This window comes from Clarias gariepinus, chromosome 11, assembly GCF_024256425.1.
Source record: "Clarias gariepinus isolate MV-2021 ecotype Netherlands chromosome 11, CGAR_prim_01v2, whole genome shotgun sequence".
In the NCBI taxonomy this organism is placed as follows: Eukaryota; Metazoa; Chordata; class Actinopteri; order Siluriformes; family Clariidae; genus Clarias; species Clarias gariepinus.
In genome coordinates this window covers 32,777,538-32,795,763 of record NC_071110.1, presented here as the reverse complement: position 1 = coordinate 32,795,763, position 18,226 = coordinate 32,777,538, and the positions used below count along the sequence as shown (strand labels likewise).

General features: G+C 40.8%; 1 protein-coding gene across 1 annotated transcript in view; it reads left to right on the top strand.

The window, feature by feature from the left end:
- The window catches only part of lrfn1 (leucine rich repeat and fibronectin type III domain containing 1), a 54,929-nt gene that overhangs the window by 32,492 nt on the left and 4,211 nt on the right, over positions 1–18,226 (top strand). Inside the window, exon 3 of the mRNA XM_053507092.1 lies at positions 14,494–15,889. Coding sequence (XP_053363067.1) covers positions 14,514–15,889 — 1,376 coding nt within the window. The 5' untranslated portion in view covers positions 14,494–14,513. The remainder of the gene's footprint in view (positions 1–14,493; positions 15,890–18,226) is intronic.

Below are 18,226 nucleotides of genomic sequence, written 5' to 3'. Positions count from 1 at the left end.
TTTTACAGACATTTTCATGTTATTTATTTACCAGACTGGCACAGCTCAGACAGCTTGACACAGTGGATGTTTGTTATTTTACCCTTGTGAGACTATTACTTTTCTAGACACAGGGTTCTGCATGTTTTGTTGGATGTGGGTTGGATGTAGGAACCAAAAGTTCTGTGGAGTACATCTCATGAGTTTGATATGCTGCAGTGCGACACACACACACGCCCAGTCCTCTCATTAGACTTGGTGAAATGGGATTACTGGCCCAAATCCCTCAACAGCAAAGCGAACAGCAAGAAGATCTGTTGCCTGGCAGAAATTAAATGGCTAAAGCGTTGCATAAGACATTATGCACTGCACATAGCTTTGATAGCTAGATAGCTAACAAAGTTTGTGTTTTCTTTTTTTTGTTGTTGTTGTTGTTGTTGTTGTTGTCACAGTTAAACCCAAACTTCTCACTTTACTTCCCCACAGTAAATATCACACTATGTAATCTCTCTCAGCACTGTTGTGGAAAAACTTTAATGGGGGGTATGGGGGGAGGGGGCTAATACTTATGTAAGATCCTGTAGCCTGTGGCGTAACTGCTGAGCCAGTGCTGTCCTGTGCATTATTGAACAGGTGACCATTATAAGGATTTAACATCACTGCTTTCACAGATAAACTTCTTCATTTCTATAGTGCTTAAAAAAAAGAAAAAGTGAGTAAATCGAGAGAGAAAGTGAGAGAAAGAGAGCAGGAAAAAGAAATGGGAGGAAAATTGTTTAAAATGGCTCAAAATGGCTGGAGAGCAGGCGAGATTACATTACTCGCCTATCACTCAGACAACTGAAAGCCAATTTCCCATCTTACTGGTGAGAAAAGCAAGCGAAGGAAGCATCTACGTTGAGGCTAAAATGAGACTTTCACAGCAGACCAGATGAGCCTTGCTTTCCATTTTGAAGCTGGCACTAGCAATCATTCACTTCCTGAAATCCGAGTCGAATCGTATCTTTGTGTGGATGATGAACTAATGAGAAAGAGTTGAGTCGTTAAGTTTGTTAGCGTTTAGCCAAACTGGCCACATGCCATGTCTGTAATTCGGAAGACACGACCGTAGCACTGTTGCTATCGTAGCACTTTAGTCATTTTTCACATGCTAATAGCCGCCGTCGCGCTGAACATTTCACTAAAAGCATCCCAAGTTCATCATTTTAGACTTTCATTTAATCCTTTACCTTTGTTAGAATTTATTACTCCAAGCTCCTGCTTTTCAATCCCCTGACTAATTCTAAAGCCTAATTGAGAAACTCACCGCGTGGAAGATGACATAATGGTTTGGTGCATGTTTAGTTTAGGTTTTTTTTGGTTGTTTTTTTTTTTTTTTTGGTTAGAGATGAGAACATATTGTGAGGCAGATTGAGACTGAGACTACGTGCCTTCCAGATCGGCCATTAGACACCGAGCTGTTAAGCAACCACATGACCAGTGAGAATAATCAGCAATGCGCACTGAGCTTGTCTGTTGTTCCTGAATCTCTACACAAACAACATTTAGTTTTGTTTGTCTCCATTCCCTTTCTACTGTAAGCCATCTCTTGATATTTTATACTTGGTCTGAAATCAGAATTATAATCTGTTATTATGATATAGACACTACCAGATTGTCAGATGTATCAGCAAACCAGGTGGTATCTGAGCAAATCCACAGGTATGCTAGCAGACCAAAATGATGTCAAGAACTTGTCAGACTAAAATTGACTTAGTACATTTCTGGACATTCAGATGTGCTCAGAGGCAACCAAACTTGTTACCGGTAATCTTGTGTAGCACTTCTTCCGGATTTCTAGGATAGAATCAGGTGTCAGTACATTTGGAGGAATATCTGCAGACTGTTGGGTTAGTTACCAGGCTACTAGGTGTGTTACTAAATGTTCATGTGTTGACCTTGAACTGTGGCACCAGTTGTGTTACCAGAATATTGGGTCCCTCAACACCAGCTCGCTACACAAGAAAGCCCAATAGTGTCTCTTCTTTCTGAGAAGACTGAGGAAGGCTCAGCTTCCACCACCAATTCTGACTACCTTCTATAGAGGAACTTTCGAGAGCATCCTGAGCGGCTGCATCACTGTCTGGTTTGGGAATTGGGCCATATCGGACCGCAAGACCCTACAGCGGATAGTGAGGACAGCAGAGAAGATCATCGGGGTCTCTCTCCCCTCTATTGAGGACATTTACACCACACGCTGCATCCGCAAAGCCATCAGCATTGTGGCTGATCGGACACACCCCTCTCATACACACTTCACACTCCTGCCATCTGGAAAAAGGTATCGAAGCATTCGGGCACACACATCCAGACTGTGCAACAGCTTTTTTCCACAAGCCATCCGTCTTCTCAACAAAAAGGGACTGGACTGATAAACACACACACACACACACACACACACACACACACACACACACAAACATATCACTCATCTTAACTCAACTACCTTAAAATGTTGAGACTGGACTGACTAATCAACACAAGCGCAGACACACTGACCTACACTACCAAACTATCGTGCACACCAACCCGTTAATGCTTCGCTGTTTATCTTTTTTGCACAATATACATTACTGGACTACTTTTTGCACTAATTCCTCAATTCCTGCTGCTATGTTAAGGAATGTTTACTGTTTCTCCACGACCTCAACATCATATTATTCTGTTATGTTATGTCATGTTTGTCGCACTGTCACTTTGTTGTTGCTCTTGTTTGCACATTTTCACATGCACTTTATGTTATCGGTAAAACCTGTAGATAGCCTTGCTTAGCTAGTTAGTTTTTGTTAATTTATGTTGTAATTTATGTTAGGTCTATCTGTCTTGTCTCTGCTAGGCCTCTTAGTTAGCTAGTTTAGTTTTTCTGTTAATTTATGTTGTAAATTTATGTTGCATGTAGCACCTTGGTCCTGGAGGAACGTTGTTTCGTTTCACTGTGTACTAACTGTATATGGTTGAAGTGACAATTAAGCCTACTTGAACTTGAAGTTTACCAGCTGTATTAGCAGAACTTGATGTGGTGGCACCAGTTCACTAAACCTTAGTAAACTGAATCTTAGAGCACCATATCAGCAGTTGTGCTAGTACAACAATTGCCTTAATTGCCAATTGGTAAACTGGCAACAGTTTACCAATTGTGTTACAGACTTTAAGGTATGGAACCAGTTTTTACTAGTTGTGTTAGCAGAACCTTAGGTGTGGCATGAGTTCATCAGTTTTAGAACATTTTATATTAACAGAACGTCTCGGGTTACTTTGCTGTAACCCTGTTTCCCGAAAAAGAGGGAACGAGATCCTGCGTGAAAATGCTATGAGAACGCTCTTTGCGGGATCGGTTGTTGAAGCATGTGTTAAACACGGCAAAAAATTTGGCATATATAACCTCGGTTAGGTGATGTCATTTGGTTAGGTGCACTTGGAGGTTATAAATAGGCATGAACGGGAAACATTCCCAGGTAAATTTTGTCTAAAATGACGTCCATTCACGCATACAGTGCGGCATTGGAGCGCAGCATCTCGTTCCCGCTTTTTTAGGGAACAGGGTTACAGCAAATTAACCCGAGATGTTCCCTTTTTAAAAGCTACACTCGATGCTGCGTAAAAACGCTATGGGAACGAGAATACCAACGCCGCCGCACTGCAAGTGTCTGGACATCTAGGGTTGTGTAGTTTGCACACAGTCCCCCAAGTGGTTGCAGACATAATTCTGGGATGCTAGCATTGCATGGACATCCAACTATAAAACCTGCCACATTACACACTTGCTGCAAGGGGACGCCTCTTGCAGAGCAATTAATAAGGCAAGCCCCCTGGTCGAATGGGCGCTAATTACTAGCGGTGTAGTCTTTCACATGCCTCATAGGCTAGCAATAGCATCTCTCACTCAATGTGACAGCATTTGTCCAGTGGCGGCCGCCCTTTACCTGCGGCCCCTACGATGTATAAAAACCTGCTCTGATTTACGTCACTGGCTAGTGCGGTGGATGTACTGTAAATCTGAAGAGCATGAACTGGAGACAGTAAATAAAGTCCTTCCTGCTCCGGAGCTGTAAAAGGCGGATGACAGATGCTTCGAGAACAACTGAGTGCATAGTCGAGAATAGAACCTTCGGAAGGTGATTGGGGTAACGATGCAGAATAGCTTTGACCAGCCCAGGAGCAAAGACATAACAAGCCAAAATAGCGGCTACGTACGTTCTGAGAATACTAGGGCATGAGCCCAAGGTCAATTTTCCTGTAGGAACTCCAGCACTGAAACAATTCGGCAGTAGACTGGCGGACTTTACTATGCGCCAATTTTCAATACATTCCATTTTACCTGCTAGAGTACTGACTACTTCAGGGTGGGGTTTCCAAACCCCATGTGCCACCGCTTGCCTGGACAGCAAGTTTGCTCCCATATTTATCTGCCCTGGAACGTAAATCGTCCTGAGGGACAGGAACTTGTTCTGTGCCCCAAAGCAGAATCTGGTGCACTAGCTTTTTCCAGCGGGCACAAGCACAGTCTGCCCAGGTGATTATTTACGAGACTACCGTAGTGTTGTCCACCCGCACTAGGACATGGTAGCCTCTAAACTGCTAGAGGGAGTATTTTAGGGCCAGAAATAGAGTCATCATTTCGAGGCAATTGATGTGCCGAACGAACGAAAAGTCAAAGACCGGGGCCACCATAGAAGGGAACAAAGCTCTCATTGCCTCTGGGGTTTGGCCCTTAAATAAAATCCCCTGGCTCTTAGCCACAACTGAAGCGATCTCATGTGGCGAAGGTCCAAGGGTATCACCGTGGATACAGCTGCCATAAGACCTAACACTCTCTGAAAGTAGTAAAAAGTTACTTTCTGGCTCAGCTTGATCTCCTTTGGGATTTTGAGAATGGATTCGAGATGCGCAGGAGACAGCCGTGCCCGCATTGCGATCGAATCCCATGTGACACCCATAATATGTCGTACTTGAGCAGGAAAGAGAACACTTTTCGTGGCATTAGATGCTCGGCATCCTAAAACATGGCAGGAAGGAACCGAACACCTAACATTTCGCTGTTTCCCGAACACCAGTGGTGGCGGAGATTGAACCACGGCCTCCTGAGGGTGCCAGGGAGGAGTCTATATTCCTTATTGGAAACTTTTATGCGCCCCTCCTCGGGGGGAGACACCACAATGGTCCTGGGCACGTTTTTTTTTTTTTTTTTTTTAGAGGAGATGATGCTCCTCAGGTCTGGTCTCCTTGAGGTGGACTGCGGGACGCGGCGGATTCCGCCCCAATCTACGAGGGGGTGCTCGGCTCGGCAAACTCTCCTTTTGCGCTCCACGCCTGGTGAGAACCGGACCTGGTCAGGACTGGGTGGCCGACAGTCCCGACCCCTGAGCACGGTGGGGAAGAAGCCTCACAGCTGTCTCTTCCTGGTGACCATGGCAGCCATAGAACCGCCGATAGCACAGGCCGTCTGCTTGGTGGCACGGAGAAATAAATCTATGGTTCGGCGTGGCTCCGCAAACGCCATGTTGTCTCATGTTGTAGATGGTAGTCTACACGGCTTGGTGGGGAGTGTGGATTTTTTCAGGGAGAAAGAGCTCCCAGGAAACAGATAGCCCTCAAGCGTCTCTTTAATCTGGGGCATCATAAAACAGTGCTTTTCCCACCTCCGCGGAAGCGAAAGAGAAAGTTTTTTCCGCCCCTTCACAAGAAGCGCCGAAGCGCGCTTGAGAAGTGGACGGTAAAGGCTCATGATCCGGCGAGAGAGTGAGAGAAAAGAAAGATTCCGCCTCGTGCGCTTCCGTTAGATATGCATGTGAGAAATGCGTTGCGGCTTGCAGTTTTGTTTTAAAAACAGCAAGCCGAGGGCAAGGGACTTTAATAGGGAGAAAATCGCGGTACTCACCTGCTGCCTCAAGCCTAAGATAGCGTGCTCCTTTCCCAAACACTGAAAACAGAAAGAGTGAAGATCACATTACTTGAGGTGTGGCACCACATTGGATTATAATCCATAGTGTTTGGCGCCAGTTTTTTCTAATTGTGCTACAGACCTTAACATGTGCCATCAGTTCACCAGTTGTGTTAGCAGACTTTTATGTGTGTTAACAGTTCAGTAGGTGAGTTACCAGAGCTTTTTTTGCGTTACCTGTCTTTCAGGTGTATCACCACACCATTCTTAGTGTTAGCGGTTTTTTAGGTGTGTTTGCAGACCTTCACATGCATTACCTGTCGTCCTTCAGGTATAAGTGTGTCTTAGCACAGTGCCGTTTTTTTTAGCAGATTTAAGTACATTGGTAGAGCGCCAGGTGTGTTAGAAGAGCTCCAGGTGTATTGAGAGATGGCCAAGTGTGTTGGCAGACCGTCAGTTGTGTAAACACAGCGTCAGATGTCACTGCACATTGTCAGGTGTGTTAGCAAGCAAGCAGATGTGCTCTAAAAGAACTTCACATGTGTTTGCAAATGGACAAGTATGGCACCCGATTAGCAGGAATTGTTGTTTATGGAAAAGAAGAAATCAAATTGGATGTAACATTAGATCAAAGTTAGGCTTTGTAATGTGGACACAGAAATTAAAAATCATCTTCAATTAAGGCACGACAGCATTAATAGACTTTAATTAATACAACCCCCTGCCTTTGGAGTACTCAAGCTACTAAGGTGTTAGATATGCACGAGGTAACCTGAAAATATTGATGCTACAACTCCCGTGTTGTTGGCTTACTGATGCCTAAGTACTCCAGAAATGCATAGTTCAAAAGATCAGGGTTATTCTAGCTTTTGGCCAGTGTAATCCTCACCCACTTCATGCTGCTGCACTAAAGTACATTTTTCTGTTGCTGGGCATTTGTTTAAAACTAAAAAAAGAAGTCAAGTGTTATTTTTTTTTCTCCCGACTTCTGCTACTTTCTTTGCCCGAAGCAAATCTGAAGTACAGAAAAGTAAACAGGAACAAATTTTCTGTTGCTGTTGTTGTTTTTAATCCACTGTCTATTTCTAGACATCCTGGAGGCTCGGCATATGGCTGCTTTACTGGATGTTTCTGTCAAATATGTGTTCATCATCAGAGATCCTGAGAGAAATCCTGCTTTATAAGAGAAGAGAACTGCCAATGATTGAATAGCAAACGTATTACTTTCTACACAAAAGCTCAGCGTTCTTTCAGGTTACTTGTTTCGTACTTGAAGGTCGTGAGGAACCGATAGTGTTGGTGTTTCTTCTTCCGAAAGAGCTCGTAATTATTTTTACTGCTTTCGAAGAGAATTGAGGCTGATTGGGAAAAAAGGCATTTTTCCCCCACACAGAAAGCTCAACGTGAAATCACGTATCTGTATTTCAATGGTTTGAAAACACGACACCGGGTTCGTGTTCATTTTTCTTTAAGAAGAGCTTGTAATCAGTTTCACTGCTTCAGAAAAGAACCATGACTTTCTCTTTCTTTCTCGAAGACTAATTTTTTTTGTTCTCTACGCAGAAGCGCAATAAGCTGTACTGTTTCCGTACATGACAACGTTGAGAAACTGATGGTGTTGCTGTTCGTCTGTGCTCCGTGACACTTTTTGAAAAACACATATTCGGGTTCTGGCGATGTTGTTCCTGTTTGTTCTGAGCAACTGCCTGGTTCAATAGGACATAAAAACTACGTGTCAACTCATATGAAAAGCGACAGCTGGTATTTTGCAGCCTTGTATCTCCAGAGTCTATAATTCGATCCCGAGCTTGAGTTTCTGTTTGCCTGGAGTTGTTCAAGTTCTCATCACGCTCCTGCAAAAAGTATGCAAGCTCCACAAGACATTTATATAAGAAGAAATCATTTATAAAACAAAACGCTCATACTATTAATAAATATAAACTAAAATGTACTATTTGTACTTGAACCCAGGCTCACAACCTGTTCTTCTTTTCCCTCCTCAAACCAGCCCTCATCCTTCTGTCTCAAGGCAGCTAAATATGGATTCAGCTAGGCGTGAGAGAAAGGCCTTTGCATCGAATAGATTTCTACGCTAATTAAAGGAGCCGTGAAGGGAAACACAGTTTGTTCTCCTGCTTTTTTTCTCTCGCGCCCTTTCCAGCACACGTCTCTAATTTTGTCCTGCTTGGGAATAATTAGGCCTGGCTGCCAGAAAACATGAAGCAGCGCTGTTCGGTAATTTTCGATCATTTGAATTTGTAGGTGACGTTTTCCCATTTTCCACGATGCTTGTGAAAAGCAGCTTTCTTCTCCCCCTTGCCATGGCGACCTCCGTGATTCATCGCTTTGAATTACCACCCGTAATGGGCCGTGACTAATAAGCAGCAGCGCATAAGGGTCTGATTTTAGAAACGGTTTGCTAACATTCGCAGGAAGTCCGTTCACGAGAACAGAGCCATCAAAGCGAGAGAAAAGCTCTGAATCATCCTGTGGACCGGCAGGGTTATTTTTCCTTTGTTGTTTAATTGAAAGAAAAAGAAAAATAGTTGTTGTTAAAAGGACGGTGTATGCAGTGATTCAGCATTCCATGACCTTTGGGAGGCCTTTAGCTTAGTTATGCGACTGTAGATCTTTCTGAAAAATGACGGACAAACACCTGGTCAGTCGATAATTATTCGTAAGCTTAGAGACTTTGAATCGACGAGGTCGTGTGGAGTTCATGGTCTTTTCAGGGCAAAATTGCTGTTTAATAAAGAAGAAACAAAAGTGAGTGCTAAATTGTACACATAAATAATGAGACATACAACAGTAGGCTGTGTCATCTCTCTCTTTCTTTCTCACACACACGTCATAAAAATAAGTTTTAATAACTAGTAATATGTAGGCACTGTGTAGGCACTTCTTATTGTTCTAGAAAACAGCTTAAAGATAATGTGTAATATACCAGTACAATACAAACCTGTATCAGTCACAGCGAGGAGGCGTGGCCTCTAAAGGAGGTGTGGTGCGAGTAATTTCACACCAGGCATGAATGATTTGTCCCATGTCCAGGAACGATTGCTCCCCACTCGCCACTCCTGGCACTGATCATCACAGATAAACTGTGATCTACTTCTGTGCTCAGGTACGATTGGCTTTCACATCTAATTCGTTGCATGCCCAAGTATGAGCCATGTTCAGCAGACTTTGTGGTCCCGGGTCCCTAATGTGAAAAACATACTAAGTAAGCTAGCTGTGACATCTCTCTGTCTGTCGGTCCCAGAGAAGGAGGCGTGGCTGATGTGCTAGTCAGTGCTCTGTACCTGTCAGTCACAGTCAGATGGACGTATCCTACATTATGTGTGTGTCACGTCCAGCCTTTTACTGTATCATCTGAAGGCTGTAATAAATCAGACTGCACTAGTCCCTCCCACTAGCCCACTGTAACCAATTAGACTGAGTTTTTTTTTTTTTTTATCTTGTCTTTCAGTTCGTTTTTTTCTTTATCTTTTCCGGATCTGAAAATGAAATATGAATAAAGCTGCATAGTTAGTGGTAGTATGCGTTACATACTTTGCGAACTTTTCCCTATTTAAATCCAACACTATGCATAAGCATCTGTAATGCTTGGACAACATGACATCATGTTCAGCTTTTATTAACGATGTGCAGAAAAATTCATGCAGCCACACACTTTCTGTGATTGATGCATATGCTCAACGTGCGGACAGGCAGTATGCCAGTCAGCGGGGCATCAGACGGCCAATCGCTCCAGCTCTAGGCAGCTAGTGGACATTTTCAGTGATGCAATCTCCTTGTAACAGAGAACCAGACACTTCAACTGACGAGCAGGAAAACTCTCATCTTGTCTCCGAGTCGGTGACCTTTGGCGAGATCTGTGAAACAGATGGTGAATATAATGGATCTGTGCACGTGCAGGTGCTGCTTTGGCTTTTAGTGATATTTAAAAGCCTGGTTAAAGCACTTGTAAATATTCAGTGCCTACCTTATCTCCATCAAGACTGAGACCTCCATTTTAGCTGGCAGCTTAACAGCATCTTAATGTGATTCAAGGACCCACATTCTCCCACAGAGTTGCCTTGGCAACAAAGTTCTCCATTTGGCTGATTATTTTATTTATTTTATTTATTTTTGTCCTGTGATGTAGGAAAATCGATAGTAAAAACCCTGAAGGAAGCATGCCAGCAGTTTCAGACAAGCCGTTTGTGTGTCCTAGTTAGCACTCGGGGACCTAAACGGAGCTAAAAGCGTGTTATTATTGACGGAACCCGTGACATTTTGCAAACACTGGCGGCTTGATCCTGATGGTCGGTGTCCGCCTTGTAAACATTTGAGCATGTTGTTTTTTGACGGGTGCGCTAAATTGAATTGTGGTTCAATAATATTATTCTATTTATAATATTATCCTATTTATATATAAATAACAAAAGTCCATCGTCCCCCTATAGCTGCTTCACATTGAGAGTAGTGAAAATATGCGTCCTTTTTTTCAGAGTCTCTGAATGTAGTCAATGTTTAACAAAATATTTAAAGATAAAATAAATAGAGTTAAGAACAAATGTAATTATTTTATTTTTTTTATTAAAACAGGCCACGCGCCCTTTAGTAAGACTAACTGGCACACAGGCCATACCCACTTCCTTAAACTTCATTCCACAGGCCACGCCTACTTCCTCAAAACTCTGTCTCACAGGCCACATCCGTCCTTATAACCCCATCCCAGAGTATTTCCATGTATTTCTGCCCCAAAGGCCACACCTATTTCCTGTAATTCCCTTCCGGGGGCCACACCTATTTCCCTGTAGTTCTCTCCAAGAGGCCACACCTACTATCCTATAATTCTGTCCCAGAAATCACAATTACTTTCCATACTACTGGCCACACCCTTCCTTTTATTTATATGCCATAGGCCACACCTACTTAACTATGATTCTTTCCCAGGGGCCACACCTACTTCTGTATAATTCTCATTCTGACACCTACTGTACTTCATTAAGGCCACGCCATTCATTTCGTAACGTCATTTCTCAGGAATAAACACTAGTAACAGTAACTAATTCATAAAATACTCATTTAATAAATGAATACAATAAACCTTACATTCCTGCTCCTTTCTGCGTGCACTGTATAAACGAGTCCTGTTTGGTCTCAGACTTTTCACAGTTTTTCTTTTAATCTCCCATTCTCACCTTTCAATCAGGGGGAAAAGAGCGTGACGGAGCTATTATTGAATAACTGCGGCTGTATAAGGACCCGCTGTCTTTATTGTCAGGTTCTCTCCCGGGGGCTGAAATGAAAGTGCGAGGGCGCTATATCTGAATGGATCACAGTGCGGATTCATGAGGTGTGAACTCTTCTTTTTCTTTCACTACCTTTAAGTCTCGGGAGACAGCGGCGCACAGAAAGTGGTTATTTTCAAGGACGTGGCAGATAGAAGGAGCATTTTGACTGAATTGTTTATAAAAACTGCTCCATGACACACAGCGGCTTCGTGCTCATTATTTCCTTATTTACCTTTTCTAACCTATGAGGCTTCAATGATAATAAACCTGCTGTAATAAATTCCGTGGACACAATTCAGCTTTGCAATCACGATATGTCATAAAGTTAAGGATTTTGGTGTAGTACTGTGCATAAAATGTACTTTTCATCTCTCAGGTTTTGCCCCTGTGATGATCGTTGGGAAACCTTGGGAGTTTTTTTCTTCTTCCCAGAGTCAGTAAAGCAGAAACAGGAATGCGTTTTGTATCCGAGATGACTTCTTCGAGGGATCTGCTCTCGTAACATCAAGAAAACTGACAGTTCTTTCTTATCACTCGCCGTATTTATGGATTTTATTGCCGCGGTGACAATTCTGCAAATCACACTGAGGAGAGTTGATGGGCCGTCGCTCCTGTAGTCGCCGTGTATTTAAATATCACTGCTTAAGCGGCTTGACGTTATTGCGCTATGACTCGGTGCCTAGATTGGATAACGATTCTCGTCGCTTATCAGACGTGTGTCACTTCCAGAAATGTATTTCAGGTGAATTAAAGCTCTAAATTAGCACAGCATTGCAAAGGATCAGCTTCCTCGCCTTATCTCGTTCTGCAGAAAAAGTCACAAACAAAACATACTTTAAACACATGCTAAGGTTTGCACATTTTTTACATATATTGCATGTGTTTTAATGCAATATAAAAATATGTTTTGAAATCTGTTTTAAAACTAACCATTTGTGTTTGCATGATCTTTCACGACCTTTACAACTTTGACATTTATTTTCTTGTTATTCTTTTTCACAAACTGTAATTAGTTCATTTTACTTTAAATGTAAAAAAATTTAAAAAAATCTATTGTTTTTCTATTTTCCTACATGATTTTACACTTCAAATATTATTTAAGCTTTATTTTTTTGTATTGATTTCCTTTTCCATTATTATTATTTTTTTTACAATATTTCCATTTATTAATGTGATTATTTTTTAACTGATTGTTTTATTTTTACTTGATTTTTAAAACTATAAATGTGAAGATTTGTTTGTACAAGTAAATTCTTAACCTGTTTTAAGGATTTTTTTTTATTTTACATCTGATTTATCTGATTAAAAAATGTTTTTTCTCCTTTAAATTATTATTTTTTTAGATTTATAATGAAATAAATTTTATTACTTTTCTGCATGATATGACAATCATACATACATTTTTAATGACTTTTTAAACTGATCCATTTCTGGATCTTAAATGGTTAACTGTTTCATAAAAATTTGAAAAGTATTTGAAAACATTATCAAATTTAAAAGCATTATCAAATATTACACCTATATTTTCATATATGATGTAACATACGTAACATACATTCCCATGCATTCAGGTATGCAGTCTCAGGCCATGACACATTCACAGGTTTCATATAATAACATGTGAGGGGATGCATGTGACTTTGATCTAATTGTCCCTAATGGGAATCGATCCAAGAGGGCATTTTAAGCGAACACAAAAATACAAAATCGCAGTAATTGCACTGTAATTAGCTGTTAGCTATTAAACCATCAGGCTGTACAAACCTCCGCGCTTGTCTTCAGCACAGTCGTAGTAGGTGACTCATCATCATTTGGCCAGAAAGTGTAGCTGCATTAGCAGCAGTGTCTGAGAAGCTCCGTCTGAGAAGGGAAGACGGAGATGCGGATTTCGTTGACGATCGTGGTTATTACACCCAAGAATTTTATCTCTTTTTTACTTCCTGTTTCTGCCGATGTAGAGAAATTGATACGGCTGACTGGGGATCAGACAGAGGGCGCGTCAGCACTGCAGCGTATGAGGCCGATCAAACTTATCACAGTCTGAGTTGAGGACACTTCATGTCCCTTTGGGTGCACTGCCACAATCTGTCGTACAATTACACCTCTCCTGCAAATGAAATTTTACCGCATCATTTACTCTAAAATCCACTAGAACTTTTCCAAACATGACCTGGTTTCCCCTTCGGGAAGATTTTCTTGTTGTCGAGATAGAAGCCATTTCCGGGTGAGGTTAATACGTTATATACGTTCCTATGCGTCAAGTTTAATTGGGGAATCAGTAATACCTGGGCAGGAGTAACACTTGTGTACTTCTCAGGAGGGCTGTAAAGTCAGTGTGTACAGTGTATGAGGGTGTGTGGGGTTTGCTGCGTTTTTTTCCTGACTTTCTGCTGAGTTTAGATTTAACCCTTTATTTCTTAAGGTTTTAGCCAGGTCAGGTTTGAAAAAATATCTTTAATTAACATAAACCATTAGTTCTAGGAAGTTTTGGTTGCTATAGCAACAGCTTATTTACGGAGATTTATATGGAGAATCCTAAGTTGAGTGACAGAATGGCTAGGAAAATGTACCATAAACACTCCAAAAGGCTGCGCACAACAAAAGCTGAGCAACTGAACAGAGGAGATCCCGAAAAATAAATAAGCAAACTAACCATTGGTGAAATGCAATTCAGTTGAACTTGGTTAACAGGGCATGTGATTTGTTCTGAGCTGATGGGAAATGAAGTCTGAGGGACATACTCACTCACACACTACAGCCCATGGACTTCATTTTCCAACTTGGTCAAAGCCAATAGGATTGCTATCACTTCTTTTAATTGAATAAAACTGTATACATTGCCAAACTACTTTAGTATAAGAAGGATACAACACTTTTGGACATGTTGTCATGAGAAAATAATCAAATTTACAACTTAACATTGGTGGTACAGTGGCATATTGGTTAGCACTGTGACCTTGGACCTTTAGGGTCAGAGTTTGATTCCTGCCTGCTGGGTCTGTTTCCATGTAGTTTGCTTGTTCTCCCTGTGCTTGTTTGGTTTCCTCAAGGTACTCTGATTTCCTCCCATAGTCCAACAACATGCAGATTAAGCTAATTGACATTTCTAAATTGCCTGTAGTGTGTAAGTGAGTGTGTTTGTTTGCTAAAATACACAACAACAGCCGCTCTTACGACACTCCTTGTAATTTCAACATTGGAAAACACAGGCAACTCTTCTTAAATGTTATTTGATGAGCTTCTGGTCCACTGCACACATATGCATTCTGTCACTGATGGATGTCTTTGTGTTTGTTTGTGTGTGATCTGCAGGACGAGGAAGCTGATAAACCATGGAGCGGCTCGTTTTGTGCACGATATTGTTGGGGGTTCTGGTACGAGGACAGCAGTGCCCAGGTCGATGCATCTGCCAGACCATCTCACCCACCCTTACCTTGCTTTGTGCCAAGACTGGACTCCTGTTCGTCCCGCACACTATTGATCGCAAGACAGTGGAGTTGAGGCTAACAGACAACTTCATCACGGCTGTCCGCCGGAAGGACTTTTTAAACATGACAAGTCTGGTGCACCTGACACTGTCCCGCAATACCATAAGCCAGATTGCACCTCATGCCTTTGTTGGACTCAAAGCCTTAAGGGCGCTTCACATGGATGGCAACCGACTAACTGATATAAAGAATGACCAGCTGAAAGGTTTAGTCAACCTTCGGCATCTCATCCTGGGAAACAACCAGATCCACCATATCGAGCCTTCCTCCTTCGACGAGTTTGTATCCACTATCGAGGATTTGGATCTGTCTTACAACAATCTGAGGACGTTACCTTGGGAAGCTATAGCCAGGATGACCAACATTAACACGCTAACTTTGGATCACAATCTTATTGATCACATAGAAGCTGGAACTTTTACTCTACTTACCAAACTGGTGCGCTTGGACATGACATCCAACCGTTTGCAGAAACTTCCTCCAGACTCACTCTTCCAGCATGCTCAAGTGCTGTCTGATCCCAAGGGGTCCTCTAGTTCCTCAAGGCTCACGGTGAGTTTTGGAGGAAACCCACTCCACTGTAACTGCGAGTTGTTGTGGTTGCGCAGACTCACACGAAAGGATGACCTGGAGACTTGCGCCTCACCTGAGCATCTTATGGACAAATACTTCTGGTCTATTCAGGAAGAGGAGTTTATCTGTGAACCCCCGCTTATTATCAAGCACCATTCCACTAAGCCGTATGTGATGGAAGGTCAAGGCGTCACGCTCAAGTGTAAGGCAATGGGTGACCCAGATCCCACCATTCACTGGCGCTTTCCTGATGGAAAGCTGGTCCACAATAACTCACGTACCATCCTGTATGATAACGGCACTCTGGACATCCTGATTACGACCCTGAAAGACAGCGGGGCATTTAACTGTGTCGCCTCGAATGCTGCTGGAATCGCCACAGCAGCGGTAGAGATAAACATGATCCCACTGCCGTTGTTTGTCAACAACACCAACCACATGAAGGAGGCTGACCCTGGCCTGTCTGACATCACCACCTCTACCAAATCGGGCAACAACGACACCAAACAACAGGACAAAAGGGTGGTGGTGGATGAACTGACATCCAACTCAGCCATGATCCACTGGCCTTCAGAGCGACACATTCCTGGAATAAGGATGTACCAGATCCAGTATAACAGTACTGTGGATGACACTTTAGTCTACAGGTAAGGAAAATAGACTATAATTATTGTTTCTTTTATGGCAAAGTTCCTTTATGGATGACTTTATATACTGTCAATTCTTAGTAATTAACATTTTGACAATTAACAATAATTATCGTTCTTTAATGAGTCAACAATTTGCAGTAAAAAGCCAGATCTCAAATGTATTCATGTCAGAGGTGAACAAAATACACAAAGCCTTTACTTGGGTGAAATTATCCAACATTTAGTTCCAACCAATCTGATTGAATAAGGGGCATTCCATGAGTGGTGATACTCAGCAGTAACAGCAGTGGGACATTTAATTATATCCATCACCTGGCATCCCAGGTGTTCTACACTTATTAATTGCACTAACTTTCTGTTAGAAGAGAGAAGAGAGCACCTGCCTGCCAAAACCCACTTTCACAACACGCTGTCTAATAATTGCTTATAAGTCATTCGTAATTGCTTCTGTGTTCCTCTTACATGTTCTTTTTCCCAGTGTTACAGTGTTAAAAAGTGTACTTAAGTAACAAAGTAAATTTACATCCAGTATGAAGGTAGTCACATGGTAGATTTATTACATTTAAGTATGTATTTTGTTTCATAAACATCCCATATAAGATTAGTTGTAATGGAGTCATTTTTCATCATTAATTCCACTAAACAAACTGTTTAGTGTTTGTTTAAACCCTGCTGTTTTTGCTTCATTTCTATGTCTTAGCGTTCAAGTCCCGGTCTTGTTCTTTAGGTTTCCATGTTACCTGGTTTTGACAACTGTCACCCTTCTGCTAATTTGCTTGCATCATATTTATATGCTTAAATATCAGACAGATGTATAGATCAAAGCGATTGTGCTGCACTGTTTTATAAACCTAAGGAATGATTATACCGGCAGGAAATGATGTCCAGAGTGTGCATGATTCAGCAAAATGCAAAACGTGTCAGGTTTATTGGTGTCTGGATTTTCTACAGGGTTAACTGCATAAAGAATGAAAATACATTGCTTTGGAATATTTTCAGGGGGAAAAAAATCAATTTGCTAAGGACATGCTGCTATTAATCACAAATGTTTTGGCTCATTAGCTGCTTGGAGTAACCTTAGATCAGATACAAATCAGACAATATGTCATGATTAAACATTAGCAAGGCTCGAACTTAACCACAAATCAGAGACGTTCTGCTGGAACGTGATGCAGGTTGGAGTATTTTATGGATAAAAATAAAATAAAAATGGAAAGATTTAAAAACAGTAAAGTGCCTCTGGTTCAGTAGAGCTGAAATTGCTTTGTGGAGGAAAAAATAAGCTTAAAAGGAAGCAGTGAGCTTCTCATAAAACAATGTAAAACAAGCATCATAAAATGCCACAGTCATAAAATTACTGGAAAGCATCAGATTTTTGACGAAACAGACTTTTTATGTGGACTGGTTTTATAAACAATGAGGCGGATTTATTAAAGACAGAATAGTGGTCTGTAATTAACAAATATAACAAGGCAATGGATCTAAACATTAAAATAATGAGCGTCTCACAGATTTAAAAGTGTTAGGCAAATATCATATTAAAAATGTTGCTTGTTTTACGTTCTATAAATAAGGTCGGAATTTGTAGAGTAATTATTTAATAAGAAAAACATTTTAATAAAAACATAGATTTCACAATTATTTCTAATTGCCAATACAGAGACTTTTTTTGCATGTACATTAAGTCTCAATAAACATACTTAATTTAGCAATTTGGATGAAAGCACTCATCTGTTCTGTTTAGAAATACATTAAAATTAAACTGTATTTCCCTTAAAAAGAGAAATCACTCTCAAGAATAAAATAATAGAAAAAAATAATTTCCATGACAAGAGATGGAACAAAAAAAGAAAATAATGTTTTAATATAAATATTAAAACATATATTATATACTAATATATAGTATACATAATATTAATGTTGCATTGAATTAGACTTGCATAAATGTGCAACAACAATAATAATAATAATAATAATAATAATTTACCCATTACATTAATTTCATGATTAAGAGTTTAAAAGAGCAGGAAAGGTTTTAAATATGTCAGATATAATTAAATTTGACAGGTGATTTTTTACATTCCTCCTTGTTTTTGTATATTTTTTAAAACCCAAAAAACTTTTTAAATATAACCCAAACATAACCCAAGATTATTTCATACAGTTTTTTTCCAAACATTTTTTTCAGCATAAAATTTAATCAATACTGAAATAACAATAATTAATAATTTGAGGATTTATTAATGTAATTAGTTTTTAGTTCAGGAATGAACATTTTATTATTTAAAAATTTCACTAATGCATATCATTGGGAAAGTAACATTTTTGGGGCTG